The following is a 14,565-nucleotide window of genomic DNA, read 5'->3' as shown; positions in this document are numbered from 1 at the left end:
AGAAGGGTTACTTCTAAGGAGAATAAACTCAAAGGAATGGTGGATCTTCAAAAAAGATTTAAAATAAAAAAGTCATTTGATGGATTGTGGACTGCAGGGAGGTGGTTGGGAGGAAGAGGTGAAGAAGAGAAACAAGGGAGCAGAAATAAATTGCACCAGATATAACTTTGAGCTGAGCACATTCTTCCTTTCTAAAGAAAGGATAAAAAGCAAACAGTACAAAAAGTATAGGATTTAGGGAATCATATAGTATAATTTTTCTGAATGTCAATGGAATGAACTCATCCACAATACGGAAGAGCATAGAACAATTTAGAAATTAGAGTTCAAAAAAAAAGAAGAAATGCATTTGAAACAAAAAAACTGCACACAGTCAAAACAAGACAAATGTACTTCAACTGAAGTAAAATGACTAGGAAGGGGGAGGGAAGAGTAGAGGAATAGTAGTCATTAACTTGGACAAGGCAACATCAAAAGCATATTTAATCTCTTTTTTTTTTTTTTTTTTTTTTTTAGATTTTTCAAGGCAATGGGGTTAAGTGGCTTGCCCAAGGCCACATGGCTAGGTAATTCTAAAGTGTCTGAGTTCAGATTTGAACTCAGGTACTCCTGACTCCAAGGCTGGTGCTCTATCCATTGCGCCCCCTAGCCGCCCCCTAAAAGCATATTTAATCAAATGGATTTAAAAGGAAAATAACTTTTTGCTGAAATGAGTTTCCTTCTACAAACTCTTCCAAACATCTAGAAAATATACCAAATTGTTATAGGAAAATCAGGAGAAGGGGGAAAAATAGTCTTTTGTCTAACCCAGTGTGATATAGAGACAGACAGGAGATTTGAGGTTACTGGGAATGAAATCTGACCAGGAACATACCTTTCTCCAAGCCCTATAAGGGAGAAAGGCTGTGAAGCAGGGCAAGTGAAGGTCCTAGACCCATCCCGGAATACTCTGCAAAGAGGACAAGTGCAAATTGGAGGCTTTGTTGCCAGTTCAGCTTCATGTTGAATAGAAAAGGGGACCTGCTCAGGGGAATGACATTCCTGGGCAGGGAGACCCTAAGCTATTTATAGAGGAAGAAGCAAGTTCAGAATCTAATAGCAATAACCAGTGATATTCATACACCAGCTGCAGAGTAGGGTCTCACTTTCTAGCTAGAATCTAGTCCAGTCAGCAGAGGAATTACCAAGATAGAATTTAGGTTCTTCCTCAGTCTGAGATTCCTGTTACTGAACCAAAAGATCTTTTTAAGATGTCCTATAGGGGCTGAGTCCATTAGCATGTCTACTTTTATACCAACCCAAATACAGGTCAAGAACTTGTAGAGCTTACACTGGGTGAGAGGGAAAGGACCACAGTGAAGCTTTGTCCTAGATCATACAATTTTAGGAGCATTGAAAGCTTGTAAGTCCTCAGCCTATCTCTGAGATGCTGGAATAGCACAACACTTAATACTCCAACAAAGTAGCAACATTAGCCCAGATCTCCCTTCTAAAAGTGATAAATTCAGTCCTAATAGCAAATCCAAACAAAGATCGCCACCATAATGCCTTGATCTTAAGATTCTCAAGTTACTCAAGATGCAAGTGCAGAAGAGAATTGATAGACAAAGTCCCATTGAAAAACCCAGGTTTGGGCATAAACTGGATGAGAACTGAGAGAAATAAAACAACTTTTTAAAAGATTAAAGACGTTTTTGGAAATGAATCGAGCAAAAAAAAATGGGAAAAGAAATTTGAGCTATGGAAGAAAGAATTAGAGAATTACTAGCTTGATCCAAAAGTTTCAAGACCTTGCTCAGCAACAAATTCCATGAAAATTCAGTTGGATGAAGTAGAAGCCATTAGACAACAAGAAATATTAACATATTAATATAAAATCAAAAGGATGAAAAAATAGATGAAAATATCTCATAGCAAAAACTGACTTGGAAAACAAATTGAAGAGAAAAAGAATCATAACCAAATGAAAAATAAAGGTTTAGATGTTCTATTTAAAGAAATCTGAGAAGTAAACTTTAGAACCTTAGCACTAGAAGATGAAGTGGAAATAGAAGAAGATACTTGTCATTTGTAAAACAAAAACCTAACCCCAGCATGAAAAATCCCAGGAATGTTAGGGCTAAAATCAAGAGTTTTTAGGTCAAAGAAAATATTACAAGAAGGTAGAAAGAAAAAATTAAAATACTAAGCACTAACTGGAGCACTGATGTTTTAGCAGCAACCAACACTTTGGAGCAGAGAACTTGAAATACTATGTTCCAGAAGGCAAAGGTTACAGCAACAAATAACATGCCTTGCAAAATGAGTAATGCTACAGAGGGAAAAAACTCAATCTTTAATGAAATAAAGGACTTCCATGCATTTCTGATGAAAAGATTAGAATTGTAGATAAACTTTGAAGTTCAAGAATGAGAGTGGAGAGAAATATAAAAAGAAATGTGAATTGAACAGTAAGAAGAAGCAATGGCTTTAATCATCATCATTAGGGTTTGGAATCCAATTAGACAAGACCTAAGAATGGTTCTACCAAATGGGAAGAGGAATATACTGAGTGTAAGGGAAACAAGGGAGGTTAAGAAAAAGCGGTAGGTGTAATCAGGATGCAGACACACACACACACACACACACACACGGTGGGGTGGGGAGAGGAGTGGCTGACATTGAACCTCTCATCCTGACTGGTCAAAAGAAGGAAGAAGAAGCACAGGTACACAGAATTGGATACAGAAGTATATTTCATTTAATAGGGAAGTAGAGAATGGGGGGGGGGTAGGTAATTAGATGGAAGGTAGAGGGTGAGATTAGTTCTGAGCAAAACAAACTCTTTAGGAATTTATGCTAAAACTATAACTCTTTTTTGAGTGGCAAAGAATGGGAATCTGAGGAGGTATCTGCACACTGAAGAACAGATGAACAAATTATGCTATATAGATAGATAATGATAAAATTCCATTATGATGAACTTTTTTTTTTAGGGTGTTTTTTTTTTTGGCAAGGCAAATGGGGTTGAGTGGCTCTCTCTGTTGCTGAGGTAAGCCTATTTATATACTACCAAGGCCACACAGCTAGGTTAATTATTAAGTGTCTGAGGTCAAATTTGAACTCAGGTACTCCTGACTCCAGGGCCGGTGCTCTATCCACTGCGCCACCTAGCCACCTCTATGATGAACTTTTTTTTTTCTTGTTTTTGCAAGGCAAATGGGGTTGAGTGGCTTGCCCAAGACCACACAGCTAGGTTAATTATTAAGTGTCTGAGGTCGGATTTGAACACAGGTACTCCTGACTTCCAAGACCAGTGCTCTATCTACTGCGCTACCTAGCCACCCCCTATGATGAACTTTTAAGAAATATTTTATTTGTTTTTCCAACTGCATGCAACGATAGTTTTTATCAATTTTTTTTGCAAGGTCTTGAGTTTTACAGTTTTCTTCCCTCCCCCTTCTCCCTGACAGAGAGCGGTCTAATATAAGCTCTACATTTATAATCATGCTAAACAATATTTCTGTATTGATCATGTTGAGAAAGAAGAATCAAATCCAGATGAAAGAAAGAAAACAATAGAGAGAAAAATGACATAATACACAAGATAATAAGCTTTGATCTTCATTTAAATTCCATGGTCCTTCCTCTCGATGTGGATGGTGTTTTCTGTGTGATGAAGTTTTGTCAGTAATATTGACTAATGACCAGTTCCAGAGGACTAATGATGAAACATGTTCTTCACCTCCTGATGGAGAGGTGAAGGACTCAGTTTGCAGAATGAAATTTATTTTTTTTTTTGTTGGGGGAAATGGCCAAAATGGAAATTTATTTTAATTGACTAAACACAAATTTGTTAAGGGTTTTCTTTTTCTTTGCCTTTGGGGAAGAGGGTTCAGGAGAGTAGAACAGAAGGTAGGTTTTGACTAATTAAAGCAAATAATATTTACAGATGAGCAAACTGAGAATTAGAATAAGTGATTTGCCCATGGTGAACCTGCCAGTGGGTGTCACATTTTTTGGTTTATTATTTTTTAAATGTATTTTTTCTAGTGATTTGCTTTGTATTCATATAAATCTTGTGTTTTTAAGGTTTGAGTTATCTAGGTATGAGGTGAAATATTAGAATTTTTTGAATTAATAAATGAATGGAAAAGCAGAATGAATAAATATTTACCTTTTGCGGAGCAATTGAGACAGTCCCTGTTCTTAAGGAGTTCACATTCTAATGGGAGGCAACACATATAGGAAGACAGCTGCAGGATAAATGAGATGGCCCTGTGGTCCTTACAGTACAGTGGCAATGCTGATAGTATTGTCTTTTCCTTAGTGTCATTTCCATTGATAAAGCCATATCCTTTAATTACTTCAAACCACTCACTAGTGCTTGTGACTTTTTTTTCCTTTGATCTTCACTTGTGGATGTTAGTCAAAGTCACTTTTAGTTTTGATTCTCTCTCTCTCTCTCTCTGTTGCTGAGGTAAGCCTATTTATATACTACTTAGGTTAATGATTTTTTTCCATAGATTCCTTTTGTACCTACTCTATCTGTGAAACTAATGATAATGATGGTGATTATTAATAATAATTAGTAGTAGTGCCTCTAATGATTCACATTTAAAGACTCAATAATAACTTACAAATAGATTTCATTATAACAATCCTGTGAAGTAGGCTTTATACTTCATTTTTTGCCTTTTTTCAGAATTTTAAATTTAATTTTTGTTATTCTGCATTTGACAAGTATCAACAAACGTGAACACTTATTATCTCTATTTTACAGATGGGGAAACTAAAGCTCAGAGAGGTTAAGTGATATGCTCATGGCCATTTCATCTAGTAAGTGTTGTACTAAGGATTTGAACCCAGATTTCTAGTACCCTTTCATAATGCTCTGTGATACATCTCTAATATAAATAAGCTCCAAACATCTTAAAACACTTTCTATTTTATTTTCTTCATCTTGCATCAGTGATGTTGAGAATGAAAAGCATTTTGTTTTCCCATTTCATAGATGCAAGGAAAGGGGAAAATGTCTTGCTCATATTGCCAATTTTAGCAGCAAAGCAATTGTAGAATGCAGGTTTTCTATTTTTCAGATTAGTGCCCTTTCTGTTATTCTTTCCTTAGTGTCATTTCCATTAATAAAATCATATCATTTAATTACTTCAGACTATTCAATAGACTAATCTTAAGTAGTTGTGACTATTGTGGGGGCTATTGCCCCTTATTCACATTAGAAAAACAGGAAATTTTTGTATTCTTGATTTGTTGCCTTCTTTAAAAAATGTAGAAGCACTTTGTTATTATTAATAATATATTGAATAAGGCTTTCTTTGATGCTCATGATACATAACCAATCAGCCTTTTTCCAGAGTGACTATTTTTCAAGGCATCTGTTATTTTCAAAACTGGTTCCTTTAGCTGTTGAAGTTGATCTGATTCGATTGGTTAAATTTCCAGGATTATCATATTGACCACATTTTGATCAAGAAGGAAGCATAAAATGTCGAAAGAAATGAAACTAGGCCAGGTTAATTCTTTATCATTTACTCTCAGTTTTGCCCCAAGGGTGCAGGGTGCAATAGTGTCCAATTGATGTAATTTCCTGCCACACCTCACCTGTGCTTCTAACAAGCATCATTAGGGACTGAAAAAAAAGCTGTAAATGTGCCAATTAATATGATTTTGTTCAATTAATTTTGCATTTTCCATGATTTCTGTGTCCTGATGATGTTATATAAAGATCACCTAAGGGACTAAAAGCAGAACACTGTTCCATCACATTTTGACTGGTATAGTCCTGACAGAAGAGCATGTTCAGCCAACCATCTTTATAAAGTTTAGAAAACTAAAGTTCAAGCCACTGGCACTCAGCAGTTTTCTGTAAGAATAATTTCATTGATGTAGATTGAAATGAAGTCAAAGATACTTTAGATCTCTGAAATAACTGAAGAAACCAAAAATTATGATTCATTCTAGGGAGAGCATGATGAGGAAGTCAATGTTCAGTTACTTGAATACCAATTTATAAATGAAAGGAGCAGAGTAGTACTATTAAGAGAATCAAGCCAATTAGATAGTTAGGATTGGTGATCTCCCATTTCCCCAACAGTGGGACACCTTACTGCTTTATCATCAGTATGACAATGTTCAAGGTGAATAAGGCTATGATAGTATATTTGAAGACCAGGAGTGGTGTGTGCACGTTTCTTCTTTATGTTAGAATGTCTATTCCAAGGATTGTCTCAAAGAAATAAATTTGGGTAATTGTGAGAAGATGAATAATGTAGGGCTGAAATTTTAATACAAGAAGTAATAAGTATCAGAACCTTAATATCTTCAAAGGGTACTGAGGGAGATAAATGCATGCATTAGGAAAGGAGTGGAACTTGCTATTTCTTTTGACATGCCAGACGCTGTACTGTAATATTTGATCGCATATATTGCATGTAAGCAGTGTGGCACCAATAGCAAAGTTTCAATACATGCCCTCTTATCTAGATGGTACCCCATCATTTTGTCCTCTTGATCCTGGAGGGTGAGGATTATGAGAGCCACAAAAGTGTTGACAAAGAAAAAGAAAATCCCAAGGCAAACCACATAAAAGATAGGTATTTCTTTTTAGTTGCTGAGGCTCAGATCACATCCACAGCCCTCTGTGGACACAGTGATAAGAGTCAACTGGCTCCATGTGATGTTGTCATGGTGGAGGTCATGGTGTTTCCATTTATTCTTCCATCTAATTTTCTCATGACCTGCATAGTTGATTACATATTCCTTTCCATGTCTAGGAAATTTTCTATTAAATAAAACAATTTTCCTTGAAGAATTGGAATGTGATAACAGCTAAGATGAACATCAAGAGCTTGTTATCAAGTTTTGTATTTTTCTTATCTAGTGGTTTTGATCAGCTTTCATATGGCTTTGATAGTTTGCAATTCTTTTATCTTTTGAACACTTAACTATTAAGCAGTAGCTGTTGATCATATATGAGTTAACTATCTATAAATACATACAAAAATATATATCTATATAGAATCACTGACCCACACCAGTACAGTGTGTGTACTTTCTTCCATGTGCCCAATTAAAGCTACCCTCCCAAAAATTACTACTGATCTTTTTTTTACTTCAAAAAAAATTCTCATCCTAGGCACCAGTGGAGAATATTTCCAGACACATAACAGAATAAAAGGGATTCTGTGTGATATCGTAAATCTTTCATTTCATTTGCTTAAAATCTATATACATAAAATAGTTTTTACATATTACTCTCAAAACTCCTGCTTAATTTTATTTCCTTGTGTCTGTTTTCTCGTTTTTTAAAATGTTGCAGTGGTCCCCTTTTTTTTTTGGAGTCATAATTGCCTTTCCATTAAAAAAAAAAAGGAAAATACCAAAAAATAAGTATAGTTGAGCAAAACTAATTTACTTAGTAGCCATACCACCAAATTTGTCACCTTCTGTGCTTTGTGACTGTCCTGTCTTTGTGAGGTTGGTGAACAAAATGATTGATTATTACATTGAGCAGTTCTTAAGTCTTTCAAAATTGTCTTTCTTAAAAAAAATTCAACAAAATTGTCTTTCTTTGACAGTGTTGTGGTCCTTATACAAATCATTCTGCAACAGTTTATACTACCTGGGATTCCCTAAAATCATCTCTTTTCTTTCTTTCTTTCTTTCTTTCTTTCTTTCTTTCTTTCTTTCTTTCTTTCTTTCTTTCTTTCTTTCTTTCTGTCTCTCTCTCTCTCTCTCTCTCTCTCTCTCTCTCTCTCTCTCTCTCTCTCTTTCCTTCCTTCCTTCCTTCCTTCCTTCCTTCCTTCTTTCTTTGATTTAATTTATTTATTTATTTGGAGTTTTACAATTTTTCCCCTAATCTTGATTCCCTCCCCCAACCCCCCACAGAAAGCAGTCTGTTAGTCTTTACATTATTTCCATGGTATTCATTGATCTAAGTTGAATGTGATGAGAGAGAAATCGTATCCTTAAGGGAAAAAAAAATAATATTTTTTTCCTAAATTGAAGGGGTTTTTTTTTTGCAAGGCAAATGGGGTTAAGTGACTTGCCCAAGGCCACACAGCTAGGTAATTATTAAGTGTCTGAGACCGGATTTGAACGCAGGTACTCTTGACTCCAAGGCCGGTGCTTTATCCACTACGCCACCTAGCCGCCCCACCCTAAATTGAAGATTAATAGTATTTTGGTCTTTGTTCAAACTCCACAATTCTTTCTCTGAATACAGATGGTATTCTCCATCTCAGATACCCCAGAATTGTCCCTGATTGTTGTACTGGTGGAATGAGCAAGTCTATTAAGGTTGATCATTGCCCCCATCTTGCTGTTAGGGTCTACAGTGTTCTTCTGGTTCTGTTCATCTCGCTCAGCATCAGTTCATGCAAATCCCCCCAGGCTTCCCTGAATTCTCATCCCTCCTGGTTTCTAATAGAATAATAGTGTTCCATAACACACACATATACCACAATTTGTTCAGCCATTCCCCAGTTGATGGACATTCATAAATCATCTCTTTTTTATCATTTCTTTAAACTTCAATAATTATAGTCATATGCCACAATTCAGCCAGTCCCCAAAGATCTAAGAAGTAATCAATATAAAGCATCTCCTTAGATTCTTGTTCTTTGCTTTTCTTTATTTCTCTTCCTTTCTGTCCCCTATAGACTCAGGAAGTTTGTTTTTTCACAATATTATTCTGTTTATGCCTATATTATTCTATTTACCTCTCATGCTCATCTTTCTGTTGTTTTATGTGTTTCTATGCCAAATATGCATTGTTCAATCTTCCTTTATTTATATCAGCATGAAGTTCATTTGATGCCCCCACTCTCTGATCTTTTGTGTCCACACTGTTCTCATGTGCCCTAGTCAAAAGGAATAGCAAGTTCCACTCCCTTCCTAATGCATGCATTTATCTCCCTCAGTACCCTTTGAAGATATTATGGTTCTGACACTTATTACTTCTTATATTAGAATTTCAGCCCTACATTATCATTCATCTTCTCACAATTACCCAAATTTATTTCTTTGAGACAATCCTTGGAATAGACATTCTAACTTAAAGAAGAAACGTGCACACACTCACATGAAGGACACATATATACATATACTCATGTATATCTGTATATACATTTTGTAGACAAACTTTGGAAATGTATGCAAATATATATATATATATATATATTTATTTATTTATCTTCTATTTTACAGGAAAAGTTTTTGGAAAGCCATCTACACTGGTTACTTTCACTTCCTTATGTCTCACTATTTACTAATATAGATTGGCAGATTTCTCTGTGACAAATAGGGGAATACCTCCATCCTTCCAGTCACTCACATTCATGATCTTGAAATCATCCTTAACTCTTCCTCCTCTCCTACTTTCCCCAATCTATTCCAGTATGTTGTTGTCTTATCAGTTATATTTCCATGCCATCCTTTTCTTCTGTTGCCATCTTTTCAATCACATAGCCCACCATCCTAGTTCAAATTTTCATTACCTTTTACCTGAATTATTATAACAGCCTCTTAATTCATCTACATGCTTCCAGTCTTTTCAGGAAATTTCACTGGCTTTTGTCTCTAGGATAAAATAAAACAAAATCTCCCATTTGGTATTTGAAGACCTTCAAAATTTTATTCCACCTACTATTTTAGGTTACTACCCCATTAATCTCATATACTCTACAAGCCAGTCAGCCTGGGAGGGGCCTCAAAGGCCACTCAAACTAAGCAGTCCCAGAGGTTCCAATATCACAGAGCTTCTGAGATCTTAGATGCCATCTTGTCCATTTGATAGGTAAGAAAATTGAGACTTGGGGAGGTTATGTGACTTGCCCCCCCCCCCCCCAGGTCACACAGACTCAAAACTGTGGCACAATGAAAAGTCATGAACTACTGGTTCTGTAGTTCAAGGCCTCAGTTAAAATCCTGAGTCTTTTTCTTCTCTTCTAATCTTGGGCAAGTCATTTTTTAAAATTTACTTTTTTTAAAATTTGTTTATACATTACTAAAATAGTCTTGTTGTAAGTGTAAACATAACTCCCCTCCCCCCACAAAAATAAAAAAACCTCATGAGAAATAATGTAAAAGAAAAAGAAAAAAAATGTGCTTCAGTCTGTGTTCCAATACCATCAGGTTTGTTTCTGGGGTAGATTGCATTCTTTATCATAAGTCTATAAGAGAAGTTACTTCCACATTTGCTGTTGCTGATTGTAATTCCCTCCATCCATTCCTCTTCTCTACCAATTATTATATTTGCTCTCTCTTTTCACTTTGTTACTCATCAAAAGTGTATTGTCATACAGCCAAGTTGCACAGCAGATAGAGCACTGGCCCAGGGGCCAAGAGACCCCAAGCCCACATCCCACCCCAGAAACCCAGCAACTACCCAGTCCCATGGTCCTGGATAGGCTACCCAATCCCTCCACCTTGCAAAAAAGTAAAAAATAAAATGTTAACACTGACTATCTGACTATCCTTTCCCATGATCTACTCTCTCCTCTATCCCCTACCTCCCCCCTCCCTTTTCCCATCCCCTTTCTCCCTTCCCTTATCTCTCCTTTTTCTTCTAGATTTCTATTCCTATTAAGTAAATATATTGTTTCCTTTCTGAGAATGAAGGCTCCCTCATTTTCCCTTACCTACCCCCCTTCCATACCATTGCAAAAGCTATTTCTTGCCTCTTTTATGTGAAATATCTTGTTCTATTCTACCCTCCTTTTTCCCAGTTCATTTCCTTTTCACCCGTTGACTCCATTTTAAAAATATATTATACCTTCAAATTCAGCTCTTTCCTATTTCTCAACTATAATAGCTCCTTCCAACTGCTCTAATAAATGAGAAGGTTCATATGCATATTATCTGTATCATCTTCCCATGCAGGAATACACACAGTTCATCATCATTAAATTTGGGCAAATTATTTAACCTCTTAGAACCTTGGTTTCCTCCTATTGAATTTCAGGAAGTTGGCATAGATGTCTTCCCAGTTCTAAATCTTTGTATGATTTAGTGAATTAAGCTCAAGGTTTCTGAATCTAAATCTAGTTCTCTTATATTGAACTGTGCTGCTTCTGAATTTGAGAAGTCCAGAGTGGTTCATCCAGCCTTTGTTTGAAAACCTGTACTGAGGGGAATACCTAGTACATACTGAAGCAGCTTATAGTACTTTTGAATGGTTTTTTTTACATTCAACCTAAATTTACATTCATTATTTTTTTTATTTTTGCAATTTCTACCTATGACATTGAGTTTTATGATAAGAGAGTAACTAACAAATGCTAGTGTTAAAAACACTGCAGCTGTTTCATTTTGAGAAAATTTCTGTTTATTCTATAATACTTAATTTTAAGAGTATATTAAGAGTATATTTAAGAGTATATTAAGAGTATATATATATATACACTTAATATTAAGAGTATAATTTAAGAGTATATTCAGTCTTTTTAATAATTTTAGTATATTGCATTTTTTTTTCTAGGATTTTGTAAGGCAAATGGGGTTAAAGTGGCTTGTCCAAGGCCACACAGCTAGATAATTATTAAGTGTCTGAGCCCGGATTTGAACCCAGGTACTCCTGACTCCAGGGCTGGTGCTTTATCCACTGCGCCACCTAGCCGCCCCTAGTATATTGCATTTTTAACTTTGCTATATAAAGCAACTTTGACATATTTATTTATTCTCTGTTATCATATAAAGTCATTGAACACTGGTCTCCAGAAAATTAGAAATGAGTACTACATAGATGCAGTGGAGAGGCATATGATAGATATGAACAGATTGCAACAATGAAAAAATAAATTTTTGGTACTTCCAGTGGATAGGTGTATCCTTGTGATGATTGGGAAAAAAATGAAGGAATTCATTTGGTCAGCTACTTGAAGGAAAATATGGAAGAACATAGACAAGTTTCCCATAAAAGAATCAAGTATGAACAGTTTGTGATCTATACAATTGAAGGAAACCTCAAAAAAAATCAATAATCCATTTAAGTGTGTAGTGATAGATGTAACAGGAAGAGTAGCTTTTTTAATGGTATGATATAGATCTCTTTTCAAAAATAGGTTGTATTTGAGCAATAACAAAATAAGGAACATAATTCTATATTTCCCATACAGAGGTAATTTTATTTCTTAAACAGAATACTGAAATTCTGTGATTGTTATTTTATCTTTCAAATTAAAGGCAGATTAAAAGGAATTGGGTTTTGGATTTTTTGTTATATTGCTATATGATATCAAAGTACTACCAGCTTACCTCTTTTCAATGATACTTATTTGAAAACTAAACACTCTTCATCACTTTGTCTGAGGTGATATGGAATATCCTTTTTCTTTTACAGATGCAAGTAGTAACAGAATTTAAAACTGAGCGGGAACCAAACTGTTCTGACCCTGATGCAGAAGGAGTGAGCCCTGCTCCTGTGGAATCCCAGACACCAATGGATGCAGATAAGCAGGCCATTTATAGGTAGCTGCTTCGACTAAAATACAATGTATTCTTGTTTGTTGGTTTGTTTAAATTATTTTTTACTTTAAATATGTTGGAATAGGGGCAGGGGAATAATACTGGAGTAGAAAACATTCATCGGAATATTGACATTATGCAGTTTGCTAATAAGAGATAATGTCTATTCAGGTGAAAATTTTTCAGAATGAGTAGTTTTTATGTCTGTTAATTTTGAGATATATTGATATATTGTGATAAATATCAAATTAGTTCAACTTTCAATGTTAACTTTTGAAGTTTTAGTTCTTCATTTTTATAAATGAGAAAAGTTTTTAAATAACATTAAGCTTATGCTGTTTTTAATTTATGAAGTAAAATTGTTTTTGGGGGGAATTACTGGGGTCCTGGATATGTTTAAATATGAAAAATGAACTAGTATCCTTGATCTAGTCTTTCAATTCAATCACATAATTCTGTGGTTCTATTGAGTTCTAGGTAGTCCCCCCCCCAGGCCTTTTGAAGGACTGTCCATTTCCTTAACTATGCCAACTTATAATCATTTGATTCATTTATGATCGTCTAACTTATTTTCAAGGTGAAGAATTGACATTTTTCTAGGTCTTCTAGGTAAAAAGTGAGTTCATTAATTTGCCGCAATACAAATTTTCTTCATGAAGTAATGAAATAAAGGTAGAAAAATATTAGTTATGAACTTGTAATAACTTGTTGTTGTTCAGTTGTTCATATCTGACTCCTTGTGACTCCATTTGGGGTTTTCTTGGCAGAGATACTATAGTAGGGGTTTTCCATTTCCTTCACCATCTCAATTTCTAGATGAAGAACTGAGGTAACAGGGTTCAGTGACTTGCCCAGGATCACACAGCCAGTAAGTCTTCCTGACTCCGAGCTCATTACGCTATCCATCCCACCATCTTCCTGCTTATTTAATAACTAATACTGAGAAGTAAAGAATTTTATAAGTAAGGATTTCCAGCAAAGAGAGTGATATGAAATACTCCTTCTAGCTACCCTGAGAAAATAAAAAAGAGCACCAGGTAAAACAAAGATTCTTTTTTTTTTTAGTTTTTTTTAGTTTTTGCAAGGCAATGGGATTAAGTGAAGGTCACACAGACAGGTAATTATTAAGTGTCTGAAACAGGATTTGAACTCAGATCCTCCTGACTCCAGGACCAGTGCTCTATCCCCCTAGCTGCTCCCATGAGACCATTCTTGATGAGGCCACACAAAGAGGACTTGAAGGCAGCACTGTCTTTCACAAGTCTTGTCTGAAGCCAGAGGAATCTGCCACAGCAAAAGATGTAGTCAACTCAGAGCCTGATGGTTGGGGTGGCCAGTGGGCCCTGCAGGTGATCCGGAAGACCTCTGGCTGCTGTCGAGGCCTGCCAGGGTCAAGCCAGCACTGACGACATAGGAAAGGAGGTAGAGCCAAGGCTAGTGCCAGTGCCCAGCTCAAGAAGAGAGTGACAGGAGCCAAGACCGGCTCCTTGTTCAGACTAAGGCTGTGTAAGTAAACAGGAAGAGCATCAGATTCAACTCCCCTCCACACATCTACAGTGGGGGAGGAACAGTGGTACCCAGCTGCAGGCTGGACACTGCCTGGCCTCAGGGAACAGGACAGAGCCTGGCTGTGACGCAGAATTCCAATGCAGCAGCTGAGGGCTAAAATGTAAGCAGGCAGAAGAAAACTCTAAATATTGAACTATGGCTTAAAGATAGCCTGAGCTAGAAAAAGAAATAGAGGCTAATGACTTGGCTTCCAGGACTCCCACAAATAAAATGAAAAACTGAAGCGAGATGAAAAAATGAAATTAAAACACACGAGAAAAAAAATTGGAAGAACCACTTGAGCACAGAAAGTGAGAAGCCTTAAACAATTAGTAGGCAACCTAAAAAAATAGAATGGCACTCCAAATCAACAATAACCAAAGAATTGCAAATTACAACAATTCTGAGGTTCCCCATCACACCCAATGAATTGGCAAAGATGAAAAAAAATTAAAATGTCAATTATTGAAGAGACCATGGGGAGAGTAGATAGGCTATGAGAGGGCAGTCACAGTAATGAATGAACATCATTGCTGGAGATATGAATTGGTC

General features: G+C 35.9%; 1 protein-coding gene across 12 annotated transcripts in view; it reads left to right on the top strand.

Annotated features, from left to right (window-relative positions):
• PKNOX1 (PBX/knotted 1 homeobox 1) overlaps positions 1–14,565 on the top strand; it is a 228,685-nt gene that overhangs the window by 69,903 nt on the left and 144,217 nt on the right. For 10 of the 12 annotated variants that reach the window (XM_074213902.1, XM_074213901.1, XM_074213891.1 and 7 more), the window contains one exon: positions 12,341–12,468. In XM_074213902.1, the coding sequence (XP_074070003.1) occupies positions 12,341–12,468 (128 nt within the window). Of the gene's footprint in view, positions 1–4,762; positions 4,819–12,340; positions 12,469–14,565 lie in introns of all 12 variants that reach the window. The other 2 variants (XM_074213898.1, XM_074213899.1) reach the window with 1 other exon arrangement.

The sequence above is a fragment of the Macrotis lagotis genome, chromosome 1 (genome assembly GCF_037893015.1).
Source record: "Macrotis lagotis isolate mMagLag1 chromosome 1, bilby.v1.9.chrom.fasta, whole genome shotgun sequence".
NCBI classification, from domain to species: Eukaryota; Metazoa; Chordata; class Mammalia; order Peramelemorphia; family Peramelidae; genus Macrotis; species Macrotis lagotis.
This window is presented reverse-complemented; position numbering and strand designations above follow the sequence as displayed.